Raw genomic sequence first — 13,293 nt, 5'->3', positions numbered from 1 at the left:
ATGGAATCACACATTATGTAACATTTTTTAGCTTGGATTTTTTTCCCCCACTGAGCATCATTCTCTGCAGATTTACCCAGATTATGTAGTTTGTCCCTTTTATTGTGAGTAGTATGCCATGGTACTGTGGACCACGGTTTGTTTAGCCATTCATTTGCTGAAGGGCCTCTTGATATTTACAATTTGTTTATAATAAATTAGACTTCTACAAATATTTGTGTACAGCTTTTTGGCTGTGCATGAGTTTCCATTTTCTAAGGTGAATGCCTCAGAGTTTATTTTATGCATTGTATTATTTCTTTAATTAATTTATTTGAAATACAGAGACAGAGAGTTCCCATTCACTGGTTCACTTTTTAAAAATTTTTACTTACTTAATTTTCTTTATTTTTGACAATCTTTATATAGTTCATTAGGGCAAAAAGGTTCAAGGGCTTCAGGAAAGTGGGTAAGACTATTATTTCCACACTGTTTTTTTTTTCCTGTATCTGGGGTAAAGGGGTAAGTAAAAGGAGAAGCCCCACCCAGTCTCCCACCCACCCCAGGTCCCTGATGTGGGGCATGCTCCTAGGGTCTTGCTCAAGTGGTTTTGATAGTTCAACAGTTTTGAATTGCTGCCAATCTCACTATTCCAAGCACGATGAAGTTGTTGCAGAATCCACTGATTGACATAGTCCACCTTAGAATCTCCATTTGCCCAGTTTTTCACTGCTAACATATGCCTGGGGTGGTTGATTGATTTGTTCTGTCCTCTGTTGTGGTGCCAGGTATCCTCTGCAGGTTCTGATAGACTGCCATATCCTCTATGTGCACCTGGTTATGCTCTCCACTGCTCTGTCTGAGCCTCTGAGGAGGCTCGGCTTTGGCACTTCTTGCACTCCATGACCGACCATGGGTTCTGAGTCCGGCAGTTCAGTTGGGGAGATCACAAAAGAAACTTTGTCTGAGGTGATCCCAGACCAGATTCTTGTATGTACTTGCAAGTACAGGGCCCGGTACAGTTCATTGACTCAATCAGCTGGTGGTTGCTGTTGCTGGGTCGGTTCTGTTTCCATCCCTGTCTTCCACTGGAACCAATGGATGTTGCAGTCCAGCCTGATTCTACCCACCACACACTCACCCCTCACATAAACCAGTGGGAGCTGCAGCCTAGTTGGAACAACCCACAATGACCCCTACCAGGCGGGTTCCCTACCCTGGTTTGCCAGTATGTACAGCAGACTAGTCCAGTCTGTCCCACATCCCATTCCACGCTCATACATGTCTATGGCACTGAAGCCTAATTCAATCTAACTAGCTCCACTATCCAGCCCACACACATACTGGTGTGTGCCATTCTGTCCAGCCACCCCTGCTCCAATCCTGCTTTTTGTGCTCTCCACTATGAGTGGTAACCCAAGAGGGAGAAGCCCACTATTTCCTTTCTAGGCCACTCCCATTCCCGGATTATGCACTCTCCAGGTGGTTCTGGAACTTAATTTTCTTAAAAAAATGTTTATTTTCGTTGCAAAGGCAGAAATACAGAGAGGAGAGACAGAGAGGCAGGTCTTCTGTCCGATGGTTCACTCCTCAAGTGATCCCAATGGCTGGTGCTGCACCAATCTGAAGCCAGGAGCCAGGAGCTCTTCTGGGTCTCCCACGCAGGTGCAGGGTCCCAAGGCTTTGGGTCATCCTTGACTGCTTTCCCAGGCCACAAGCAGGGAGCTGGATGGGAAGCAGGGCTGCCAGGGATTAGGACTGGCACTCATATGGGATCCTGGCATGTGCTACCGCGTCGGGCCCGGTTCTGGGATTTAATTTGACAGATTTAGCCTCCAGTGCCAACCCCTGCCAGTTGATGCTGTGGCAAAGCCCAACCAACCCTCACCCACTCTAATTTTTTTTTTAAGATTCATTTATTTTATTGGAAAGGCAGATGTACAGAGAGGAGAGACAGAGAGGAAGATCTTCCGTCCGATGATTCACTCCCCAAGTGGCTGCAATACCTGGTGCTGTGCCTATCCAGGAACCAGGAACTTCTTTCCAGGTCTCCCACACTGGTGCAGGGTCCCAAGGCTTTGGGCTGTCCTCGACTGCTTTCCCAGGCCACAAGCAGAGAGCTGGATGGGAAGTGGAGCTGCCAGGATTAGAAACAGCACCCATCTGGGATCCCAGAGCATTCAGGGCGAGGACCTTAAGCATTACGCTATTGCGCTGGGCCCAATCCACTCGAATTTTTGCTTGCACCAGTCGGAACAGTCTGCCCAAGCTGGCTTTTCCCTAACCTAGATCACATGAGGCCCACAGGTGTTGCAGCCCTGCCTGGCCTGGTCTGCTCCCATCCCAACCCATGCTCTCCAGTGGAAGTGGCTGTCCAGCAGTGGAGCCCACCACATTCCCCCTGCCAGCTCCGCCCCCTCCCTCCCTGGTTCTCAGGTGTGCTGTTGGGCACTGCAGCCACATCTGGTATGGGTCACCTCACCTTGACATTTCGTAATGTGCAATGGTTTTTGTCGCGACCGAACGTGGCTCGACCCACACTCTGTTCTGGTGCTCGAATTCGCAGTGGGTGATGTGAACTGGTTCAGCCTGGTCTGCCCCCAACCTGTGCCAAATGTATGCTGGTGGGTAACTTTCCATGGCCTATTGTGGGCTGTTTCCTATAAGCTTCTTGCGCTTGCCTGCAGGGACTGTGTCCTGCCAGAAAATTGCCCAGACTCCTCCATCAGAACCTCTCCTAGTGCCAGATTTCGCGCATACTAGCCCTACTCAGTTCACCTCCTGTCCTAGTGGGAAGAGTGGCCTTTCCTGACTGGCCTTCAACCCAATCTGGTTCTTACTGTTGGATGTTTCAGCCCAGCCATGGCTCATCGACACACACACACAGCTCACACGTGGCTCAGTAGGGGCTGAGACCTACTTAGTCCCTCTCACATCTACCCTAGTTCTCCAGAGTATCTGATGGTGTTGGAGTCTAGCCTGGCTTGGTGCATCCAGTCCCAGCCCACACTTGTGCCAAGGGAGACTACAGCCATATCCAGATTAGAAAGCACCCCCCACCCTCACCAGTGGGAATCTCAACCCAGCTAGGGTGTCCCCTTAGCTCCCCAACTGGGCCTGTCCCCAGTTATAGATCACGCGCATGCCACTGGTTGCTCTCTCAGCTTGGCACAGCCCCTCACCTGTCCTGGCCCCTGCCTTAGGTGCTGTGGGTTAGCATTCCTGGCTCATGCAGACCAGCAGGTGCAAGAGCCTAGCTTGGCATGACCTGAGCTCCATCCTGATTTCTAATTTTGCTTGTGAGCTAAGGTTTGCTCAGACCTGCCCGGTCCACCTTGTTCCATTACCAACCCACACATTGGCGAGCCATTGGAGCTACTTTGCCCACTTGTCCAACCCCCAGGTCTGGACCATGTGTTCACCAGCAGGAGCTATGACCCACCAGGGGAGTTTCCCAAGTTCCTCCACTTGACCCACGGACCAGACCAAAACTGGAAACCTGGAACTCCATCTGCAGTTCTCACATGGATAGCAGGGACGTGAACGCTTCATCCGTCACCTCCCATCTCTTAGGCTGTGCATTAACAGGCTGCTGGAATGGGGACTTACCTAAGCACTCTGATACGGGATGTGGGCACCTAAGAAGCATCAGAAACCTCTTAATTTTGTGCCAGGCATCTGTCTCTATTTTTTTTTTAAATTTCCATCTGTACTTTTATTTGGTGCCATTATTCAATTTAAATATACTGCAAAGGATGCACCAACAATCACTTTTATAACCAAATAATCCCAAGACTCTGCCTGGGTGGCTCTTAATGGTGAGCTTCAGGAGGTCACAACAGAAAACTGCCAGGATGAGGACAACGGCTCCTCCCCCCAAGCCATGTGTAATGGTTCCAATGGGAACCTGGCATCACCCTGATGAATTCCGACTTTACACTTTTGGGGAAGGTTACCAAGATGGCTTCAAAGTAGACTAACTTTACACAGCACATTAAAAAAAAAAAACATTTATTCAACGTTATGATCAAACTATTACAATTAGCAATCAACAGCATGGGTGCAAAAAAAGAAAACAAAGAAAAACTACATTTAAAACCCTTTGTTGGAATGCTTTACACTTTCCACAGAACAGAAACTAAGATAACCTGTTATACAATTAGTCACAAATATAGTCCTCGAGTTTTTTTTGCCCATACACAGGAGTATTCTCTACATGTCTTCTTTGTAGTAGCTAGGCCCTGCCACCACTGTGCTTGGCTGAGTTCACAAATCTGCTGTAACCTGTAGCTTCCCTGTCACTCTCTGGCTCTGCTCTCCTGCTAACTTTTGTTTCCTGGCAGTCACTAAAATCTTCTGCCACTGCCATAGCTGCTGCTGCTGCTGCTAGAACCGCCATAGCCACCTTGGTTTCGTGGTTTGGCAAAATATTGGCCACCACCACCATAGGGGCCAGAGCTTCTGCCACCGTAGTTTCGCCCCTTCATGCGTCCAAAATTTGAAGACTGATTGTTGTAATTGCCGAAGTCATTGTAGCTTCCACCACCTCCAAAGTTGCTTCCACTACCACTGCCAAAGCCACCTCTGCCATTGTTATAGCTGTCATAGCTGCCACTCCTGCCATAGCCACCGCCATAGCCACTGCCCTGGCCACCACTTCCATAGCCTCTGCTTCCTCCAGAGTAACCAGGGCCGCCTCCTCCATAACCACCATCATTACCAAATCCGTCGTAACCATCCCCACTGCCACCATAACCACCACCACCTCGGCTGCCACCAAAGCCACCACGACCACTGAAGTTTCCTCCTCGACCAAAGTTGTCATTGCCACCAAAGCCACCTCCATAGTCACCACCAAAGTTTCCAGAACCACTTCGACCTCGTGGGGCATTAGCAGCGCTGGCCATCTCCTGCTTGGACAGGGCCTTCCGGACGTTGCAGCTGTGGCCGTTCACAGTGTGGTATTTCTGAATGACAATCTTGTCCACAGAATCGTAGTCACCAAAGGTCACAAAAGCGAAGCCCCTCTTCTTGCCGCTGCTGCGATCGGTCAGGATCTCAATCACTTCGATTTTTCCAAACTGCCCAAAGTAATCTCGGAGGTGATGCTCTTCGGTGTCTTCCTTAATACCCCACACGAAGATTTTCTTCACAGTGAGATGGGCACCGGGTCTTTGAGAATCTTGTCTGGAGACAGCCCTCTTGGGTTCCACCACTCTGCCGTCTACCTTGTGTGGCTTGGCGTTCATGGCCGCATCCACTTCCTCCACGGTGGAGTAGGTGACAAACCCGAAGCCCCTGGAGCGCTTGGTGTTCGGGTCTCTCATCACCACACAGTCCGTGAGCGTTCCCCATTGCTCAAAATGGCTCCGCAGGCTCTCGTCGGTCGTTTCGAAGTTCAGGCCTCCGATGAAGAGCTTCCGCAGCTGTTCGGGCTCTTCGGGAAACTCCCACTCGGACATGACGGCGGTGCGAGGAGAGAGAGCGCGAAGCTGCTGCCTCGGCGGCGTCCACGAGCAGAACGGAACAACGAACCAACGGATCCGCCTGCCTACCTCCGGTTTCGCTTTTTTAATCCCGCCTCCGCGCCTTCGCCATTGGCAGATTCTGCCGCCGCCCGCCTCTGATTGGACCGTTGAAATAGCCGCCCCTTCTTATTGGTGGTTGCTGCCGCCATCCTCGAGGACGTCACGTCTGGGTGATCTGCGCAGGCTCCAACCTTCGGACGCCATTGGCTTCCGGGTAATTTACTCTCAATTGTCCTGATTGGCTAGCCTACCAATCAGTCAGATTTGAACCGACTTGGTGTGGGGGGGAGGTGCTTGAAAGTTTTTTTTAATTCTCCTCGCCTAAATATGATACCGTACTCGCTTGGTGACGTATAATTTAGACGACCGGGCAGAAAAGTAGTATATCTGACAATTTTTTTTCGCAATGACTCTATTCCTTATAAGTTAGCCAGGCCGGGCGCGGCGGCGTGGCCTAGCGACCCAAGTCCTCGCCTTGAACGCGCCGGAATCCCATAGGGCCGCCGGTTCTAAGCCCGGCGCTCCACTTCCCGTCCAGCTCCCTGCTTGCGGCCTGGGAAGGAAGTTGAGGACGGCCCGAGGCCTTGGGACCCTGCACCGCGTGGGAGACCCGGAAGAGGTTCCTGGGGCTCCGGGTCGGCGTAGCACCGGCCGTTGCGGCTTAGGGAGTGAATCATGGGATGGAAGATCTTCCTTTCTGTCTCTCCTCTCTATGTATCTGCCTTTGCAATAAAAATTAATAATTCTTAAAAAAAATAAGTTAGCTAGGCTGTGGTATTTTGTTAGGTTAACAGAAAAATGGGCTAAAACAAATTTTAATTTGTTAGTCTCTGTGGACCATGTCTTTGATCTTTTTATCTAACTCTAGACCATGATGATTTTTCTTCTTCAGTGAAAGTTTTGGTTTTACAATGAAGAATGTAATTCATGGGACCAATGTGGTGATGCACTGGGTTAAGCTCCTGCCGGCATCACTAGTATCCCACATACTCACCTGTTACCTAGATGGAGTACCAACCAGGCTCCTGGCTTCAGGCTGGTCTAGCTCTGATTATTAAAGCCATTTGGGGAATGAGCCAGCAGATGGGCAATCTCTGTGTGTCTCTTCCTCTCTATGTAAGCTTGCAATTCAAACAAATAAGTCTTTTAAAACAAAAGAATGTAGTATATTTTTAATTCATTTCTATTTAAAGTATGACTTAGGTGAAGATTTTTCCCCCCTCCATCTGTGTCCAAAAGCTCTAGCACCATGTATTGAAGGGATATCTTTCTTCTATTAAGTTGCTTTAGAACCTTTGCCAAAAGTCATTTGGGCAGACGCTTCTTTTGTGAGTCTATTCATAAAATCTCTATGCTGCCTTACTGATTTCTGTGTCTGTTCCTCCCTCAACAGCTACCCACTATTTATTACTGAAATTGGTTGAACTAATTTTCATACTCTCCCCTGCTTTCCCAAATATTTTTAATTTGTTCTACCTTCATTGTCTTTCTTTTTTTTTTTTTTTAAAGATTTATTCATTTTATTACAGCCAGATATACACAGAGGAGGAGAGACAGAGAGGAAGATCTTCCATCCGATGATTCACTCCCCAAGTGAGCCGCAACGGGCCGATGCGCGCCAGTCCAAAGCCGGGAACCAGGAACCTCTTCCAGGTTTCCCACGCGGGTGCAAGGTCCCAATGCATTGGGCCGTCCTCAACTGCTTTCCCAGGCCACAAGCAGGGAGCCGGATGGGAAGTGGAGCTGCCGAGTTTAGAACCGGCGCCCATATGGGATCCCGGGTGCGTTCAAGGCGAGGACTTTAGCCACTAGGCTACTGCGCCGGGCCCCTTCATTGTCTTTCTATATAAGTTTTATAATGATTTTGTTTATATCTATAAAATATCTTGCTGGACTTAAAAAAAATAGGAAGGGCATTAAAACTACCCAGTTTATGGAGAACTGACATTTTAATTTTTTCTTAATTTTTAAAAAAAAATTATTTATTTTTATTATAAAGTCAGATATACCGAGAGGAGGAGAGACAGAGAGGAAGATCTTCTGTCCAATGATTCACTCCCCAAGTGACCGCAACGGCCGATGCTATGCTGATCTGAAGCCGGAACCAGGAACTTCCTCCAGTCTCCCACACGGGTGCAGAGTCCCAAGGCTTTGGGCCGTCCTCGACTGCTTTCCCAGGACACAAGCAGGGAGCTGGATGGGAAATGGAGCTACTGGGACTAGAACCAGCGCCCATATGGGATCTTGGCATGTTCAAGGCGAGAACTTTAGTTGCTAGGCCATGCCGCCGGGCTTGAGAACTGACATTTTTACTGTGGTGAGTTTTCACACTGATGAACATATCATGGATATTTGTTTATTTAGATTCTCTTTGACTTATCTCATTAGTGTTTTATAATTTCCAGCACATAAATTCTGTGGTTATTGTGTTACACCTAAACATTTCATTTATTCTTTTCTTTGAATGGTTGCTAATAGTCCTGCACTTTAAATTGTGCTATCCTTAACAGATAAAATGTATAAACCCTGAAGCATACATTTTTTTAAAAAAGAATTATTTATTTTTATTGGAAAGTCAGATTTACATAGACAAAGATCTGTCTACTGGTTCACTCCCCAAGTGGCTTTAATGGCTGGAGCTGAGCTGATCTGAAGCCAGGAGCCAGGAGCTTCTTCCAGGTCTTCCACGTGTGTGCAGGGTCCCAAGGCTTTGTGTTATCCTTAACTGCTTTCCCAGGCCACAAGCAGGGAACTGGAATGGGAGTGGAGCAGCTGGAACACAAACTGGCACCCAAATGGTATCACCGTGTGCAAGACCTGGAAGAAGCTCCTGGCTGCTGGCTTCAGATCCTGCTCAACTCCGGCCGCTGAGGCCACTTGCAGAGTAAACTAGTAAATGGAAGATCTTTCTCTGTCTCTCTGTATATCTGCCTTTCTGATGAAAATAAATAAATCTTATTTAAAAAATGAAATTTGAAAATGCCATGCTAAGTACAAGAAACTTGACACAAAGATGATATCATCTTGAATGATTCCATTCACATGAAATATCTAAAACAAGGAAATCCAGAGACTGAAAATAGACTGTTGGTTGTCAGAGGCTGTGGTGGGGGCTGGGGAATGATTGCCAAGGTGTAGAATTTCCTGCTGGAGTGATGTAAATGTTTTAAGTTAAATGCAGGTGATGGATGCATAACTCTGTGAATACATTTAAAATGCTAACAGAGTGCGCATATAGCATATAAATTACATCTCAATCAAATTTAAGGAAGAAATACAATTATTTTCAGACAAATAAAGCTGAAAGAACTATGATGTTAGAAGTGTTAAACAATGATCTTAGAGCTGATAAAAATGATCCAAGATAGTTATTTGGTTCTTTTTTTTTTTTGAGGATTTATTTATTTTTAATTGGAAAGGCGGATATACAGAGGAGGAGAGACAGACAGAAATATCCTCTGTCCGATGGTTCACTCCCCAAGTGAGCACAATGGCCAGAGCTGAGCTAATCCGAAGCAGGGAGTCAGGAGCTCTTCTGGGTCTCCCACGCAGGTGCAGGGTCCCAAGGCTTTGGGCTGTCCTTGACTGCTTTCCTAGGCCACAGGCAGGGAGCTGGATGGGAAGCAGGGCTGCCAGGGTTTGAACGGCGCCCATATGGGATCCTGGTGCGTTCAAGGCGAGGACCCTAACCACTACACTATCGTGCCAGGCCCAGTTATTTGGTTCTATAGAAAGAATAGAAGATTACTGGAAATGGTAAATATGTTGATACATATGAGAGTATATATATGTTTCTTTTCTTTATTTAGGGCACATATTTCTTTTTAAAAATATTTATTTTATTTTTATTGGAAACTCAGATATACAGAGAGGAGGAGAGACAGAGAGGAAGATCTAACATCCTGTGATCCCCAAGTGACCATAATGGCTGATGCTGTGCCGATCTGAAGCCAGGAGCCAGGAACTTCCTCCAGGTCTCCCATGCAGGTACAGGGTCCCAAGGCTTTGGGCCATCCTCAACTACTTTCCCAGGCCACAAGCAGGGAAGTGGGGCTGCTGGGATTAGAATTGGTGCCCATATGGGATCCGGGCGTGTTCAAGGCAAGGACTTTAGCTTCTAGGCCACCGTGCCGGGCCCTAGGGTACATATTTCTATTTACAGCAATACTTTTTCAATATGAAGTAGACTTTATTAACAATATAGATGTAATTAATGTACATGATAATGCTAATAAAAATTTGCACATGTTTTATGGTCCAATATATAGTCTTTCATGTTAATTCTATCCTTTTAGGGCTTCTATATTTAAGGGAAAGCAGATCAGTATTAATTTTTTTTTAAATTTTTTTGGTTGGAAACATTTACAGTGAGAAGCAAAGACAGAGAGAACGATCTTCCATCCACTGGTTCACTCCTCAAGTAGCCACAACGGCCAGAGCTGCACCAACCTGAAGCCAGGAGCCTCTTCGGAGTCCCCAAATGGTTGCAGGGTCCCAAGGCATTGTGCCATCCTCAACTGCTTTCCCAGGCCACAAGCAGGAAGCTGGAATGGAAGTGGAGCAGCAAGACATGAACTGGCGCCCATATGGGATCCCAAGCATGCAAGGTGAGAACTTTAGCTGCTAGGCTACTGTGCTGGGCTCACAGTATTAATTTTAAGCAGATTGTGATAACCAAAGATGCATAACATAACCTACAGAGAAGCTATGAAAATAATAATATAAAAGGATAGCAAACTATTATTAGGTAATTAAAATAGAGTACTAATAACTATCAGATTATTCCTAAGGAAGACAAGAAAGGAGGAACAAATAAAATAAAATGACAGATGAGCACATATAAAGAAAAGAGCAAATTTTGGGTTTGCCTTAAAAATCTATCCTATCTAACAAAAATCTGCATATTGATTGGAACGTTTAGTCAATTTACATTTCATTTTTCTGCATTTAGATTTAGTTTCATTGTTTTGCTGTCTGAAGAGTGAGTTTTGTTCTAGCAGGTAATTAACTTCTCTGGTCTCAAGACTCCCAATTGTGCCCCTGAAGTTGACAGGCCTAGAGTCTCCATTCAGTTATTTTGGCTCTTAGCAGCTGCCTTCTCTGCAGGGCCACCTGCAATCTCCCTGGAACATGTAGAATGAAGCAGGAATCTGGTCATTAGCAGGAATTGTATGTGCAGATTACGGCTTATGCCTCTGCAGAACTCTTCTCTTTCAGGATTTCTCACCTACTTTATATCTCTCCTTTCAGTCCTGAACTCTGTCCTTGACATCCAGAAGTAGGAAGACTGTTCCCTTGAGTAGAACACAGAAAAGGGACCATCGCCCTTTGTCAAGCAGCCACGAAATCACACATCTCGCCAGGATGCCATTCCGTCCAATAGTCAACTCTCTTTCAGCTTCTGCCTGCATATATTGTTCTCAAGTAATTGTTCTTCAAATAAATTTTTTGAAGATTTATTTATTTTCATTACAAAGTCGGATATATACAGAGGAGGAGAGACAGGAAGATCTTCTGTCCGATGATTCACTCCCCAAGTGACTGCAGTGGCCAGTGCTGCGCCAATCCGATGCTGGGAACCAGGAACCTCTTCCAGGTCTCGCACGCGGGTGCAGGGTCCCAAAGATTTGGGCCATCCTCGACTGCTTTCCCAGGCCACAAGCAGGGAGCTGGATGGGAAGTGAAGCTGCCGGGATTAGAACCGGCGCCCATATGGGATCCCGGTGCGTTCAAGGCGAGGACTTTAGCTGCTAGGCCACGCCGCCGGGCCCATCTTCAAATAATTTTTAAAAAGTTGTCTACATTTTATGATTTTTTTTTTTAAAAAAAGAGTTATTTATTTGAAAGGCAGAAAAAGAGAAAAGAGATAGAGATTCCCTGTCTGCTGGGTTCATCTCCAAGTGGTTGCAATGACTGGGGTTGTGCCAGACCGAAGCCAAGAAGCCTGAAACTGCTTTTAGGCCTCCTAGCTGGGGAGCAAGAGAATCAAGCCGTTGAACCTCCTTCTCTGGCTTGCCAGGCGCATTAGCAGGGAGCTGAGTTGGAAACAGAGCAGCTGGCTTCTAATTGGTGCTCCAATGTGGGATGCTGCTGTTGCAAAGAGCGGCTCATGAAGGTTTTCAGGTCAACCTGAAAAGCCATCGTGCCTTATGTCTTCCAATGAGGCACCTCCTCACTCTTCCTTCAACGTCCTCCCCTTCTTGCCATAAAAGAGTGTCAGAATCATCAAGCTATTTTTTTTATTTTAAAAAATTTATTTATTTTTATTGGAAAGGTAGATTTATAGAAAGAGAGACTCAGAAAGAAAGATTTCCCATCTGCTGGTTTACTCCCCAAGTAGCTGCAGTGGCCTAAAGCTGAGCGTATCTGAAATCAGGAGTCAGGAGCTTCTTCCAATCTCCCATGGGTGTGCAGGTGACCAATGACTTGAGCCATGTTCTGCTGCTTTCCCAGGAGCTGGATGGAAAGTGGAGTAGCCAGGACAAAATCTGACATCCATGTGGGATGTTGGCACTTGTAGTTGCAGGATTAACCAATTGGATCATTGCACTAGGCACCCCCACCCTTTTTGTTTGTTTGTTTACTTGAAAGTCAGAGTTCAATTTAGGTTCTAACTGGTGCCCATATGGGATGCTGGTCCTACAGGCAGAGAATTAGCCTACAACCACACAGGCCCCATTATTCTTTCTTCTTTCTTTAAGATTTATTTGTTTATTTGGAAGGCGAAGTTACAAAGAGGGTGGGAAACACTCATATATACAGAGAGAGTGAGAGAAAGAAATAGCTCTTTTAGCCACTTCTTCAATCTCCAAATAGCCATAATGGCCATAGCTGGGATGATCCAAACCCAGGAGCCAGGAGTTTCTTCTTCTGGGTCTTTTTGTAGAGACCCAAGGACTTGAGCCACCCTTCACTGCTCTCCCAGGCCATTAGCATGGAGCTGGATGGGAAGTGGAGCAGCCGGGACTTGAATTGGTGCCTGTATTGAATATGGACAGCACAGGAGGAGGGTTTTACTTGCTACACTACAACATCTGCTCCCTGCAACATCTTCTTACTAAAAGTTAAATTTTTATTTCTTTATTTTGAAAAGAGAAAGGGAGAGGGAAAGAAAAATAAATCTTCCATCTCCTGGTTTACTCCTCAAGTGCCCACAACAAGCAGGGCTAGATCAGGCTGAAGTCGGGAGCTTAGTCCATTTATTTGAATTATCATCTGCTGCCTCACAGAGAGCATTTTCGTAGGAAGCTGGGATTGGGAATGGACTTGGGACTCAGTAAGGCTTTTGAAGGAATCTTTGTGTGGTAGATAGCACTATGAATTTTTTTGGATGTGAGAATTAAGACATTGAAAATTACATGAAATTATTGAAGATTATGTCATAGTATAATTAACGACTAGGAAACTATTTGTAACTCATTACCTTATGAATAGTACATCATTGCTTCAATCTCTGGGATTGGGAGAAGAAGAGCAGTGAATAATTATTTATCTGTCCTCTCTAACTACTCTTACGACAGTCTTCTTTGCTTCTGTCTGCCTTTGTTTTTACTAAGCTAGGAATTCTCTGGGAAATCACAACTACTGAGATTTTCAATCTTCTGACGCTGCGGAGAAGTGGAAAACATAGCCCACGTATGGTCACAGCTGGGGCTGTGGCACCACATGCTAAGCCTCTCTCTCCAATGCCAACATCCCATATGGGACCTGATTCAAGTCCTTGCTGCTCCACTGGGATCCAGCTCCCCGCTGGAAAAGCAGCAGAGAATGGCCCGAGTTCTCGGGT

At 46.3% G+C, this 13,293-nt stretch overlaps 2 protein-coding genes across 2 annotated transcripts in view; both read right to left on the bottom strand.

Annotated features, from left to right (window-relative positions):
- Nucleotides 1-2,469, bottom strand: part of EIF4G2 (eukaryotic translation initiation factor 4 gamma 2) — a 53,016-nt gene extending 50,547 nt beyond the window's left edge. Inside the window, exon 1 of the mRNA XM_058662284.1 lies at nt 2,462-2,469. Within this exon, the coding sequence (XP_058518267.1) occupies nt 2,462-2,469 (8 nt within the window). The remainder of the gene's footprint in view (nt 1-2,461) is intronic.
- A 1,504-nt stretch (nt 2,470-3,973) lies between these two features.
- LOC101526597 (heterogeneous nuclear ribonucleoprotein A1-like) lies at nt 3,974-5,516 on the bottom strand. Its single transcript, XM_004593783.3, has one exon. The coding sequence runs from the start codon at nt 5,439-5,441 to the stop codon at nt 4,326-4,328; it is 1,116 nt and encodes a 371-aa protein (XP_004593840.1). The 5' UTR covers nt 5,442-5,516; the 3' UTR covers nt 3,974-4,325.
- Nucleotides 5,517-13,293: the final 7,777 nt, after the last annotated feature.

The sequence above is a fragment of the Ochotona princeps genome, chromosome 4 (genome assembly GCF_030435755.1).
Source record: "Ochotona princeps isolate mOchPri1 chromosome 4, mOchPri1.hap1, whole genome shotgun sequence".
In the NCBI taxonomy this organism is placed as follows: domain Eukaryota; kingdom Metazoa; phylum Chordata; class Mammalia; order Lagomorpha; family Ochotonidae; genus Ochotona; species Ochotona princeps.
The sequence above is the reverse complement of the archived record's forward strand: the minus strand, read 5'-3'. Positions and strand labels throughout refer to the sequence as shown.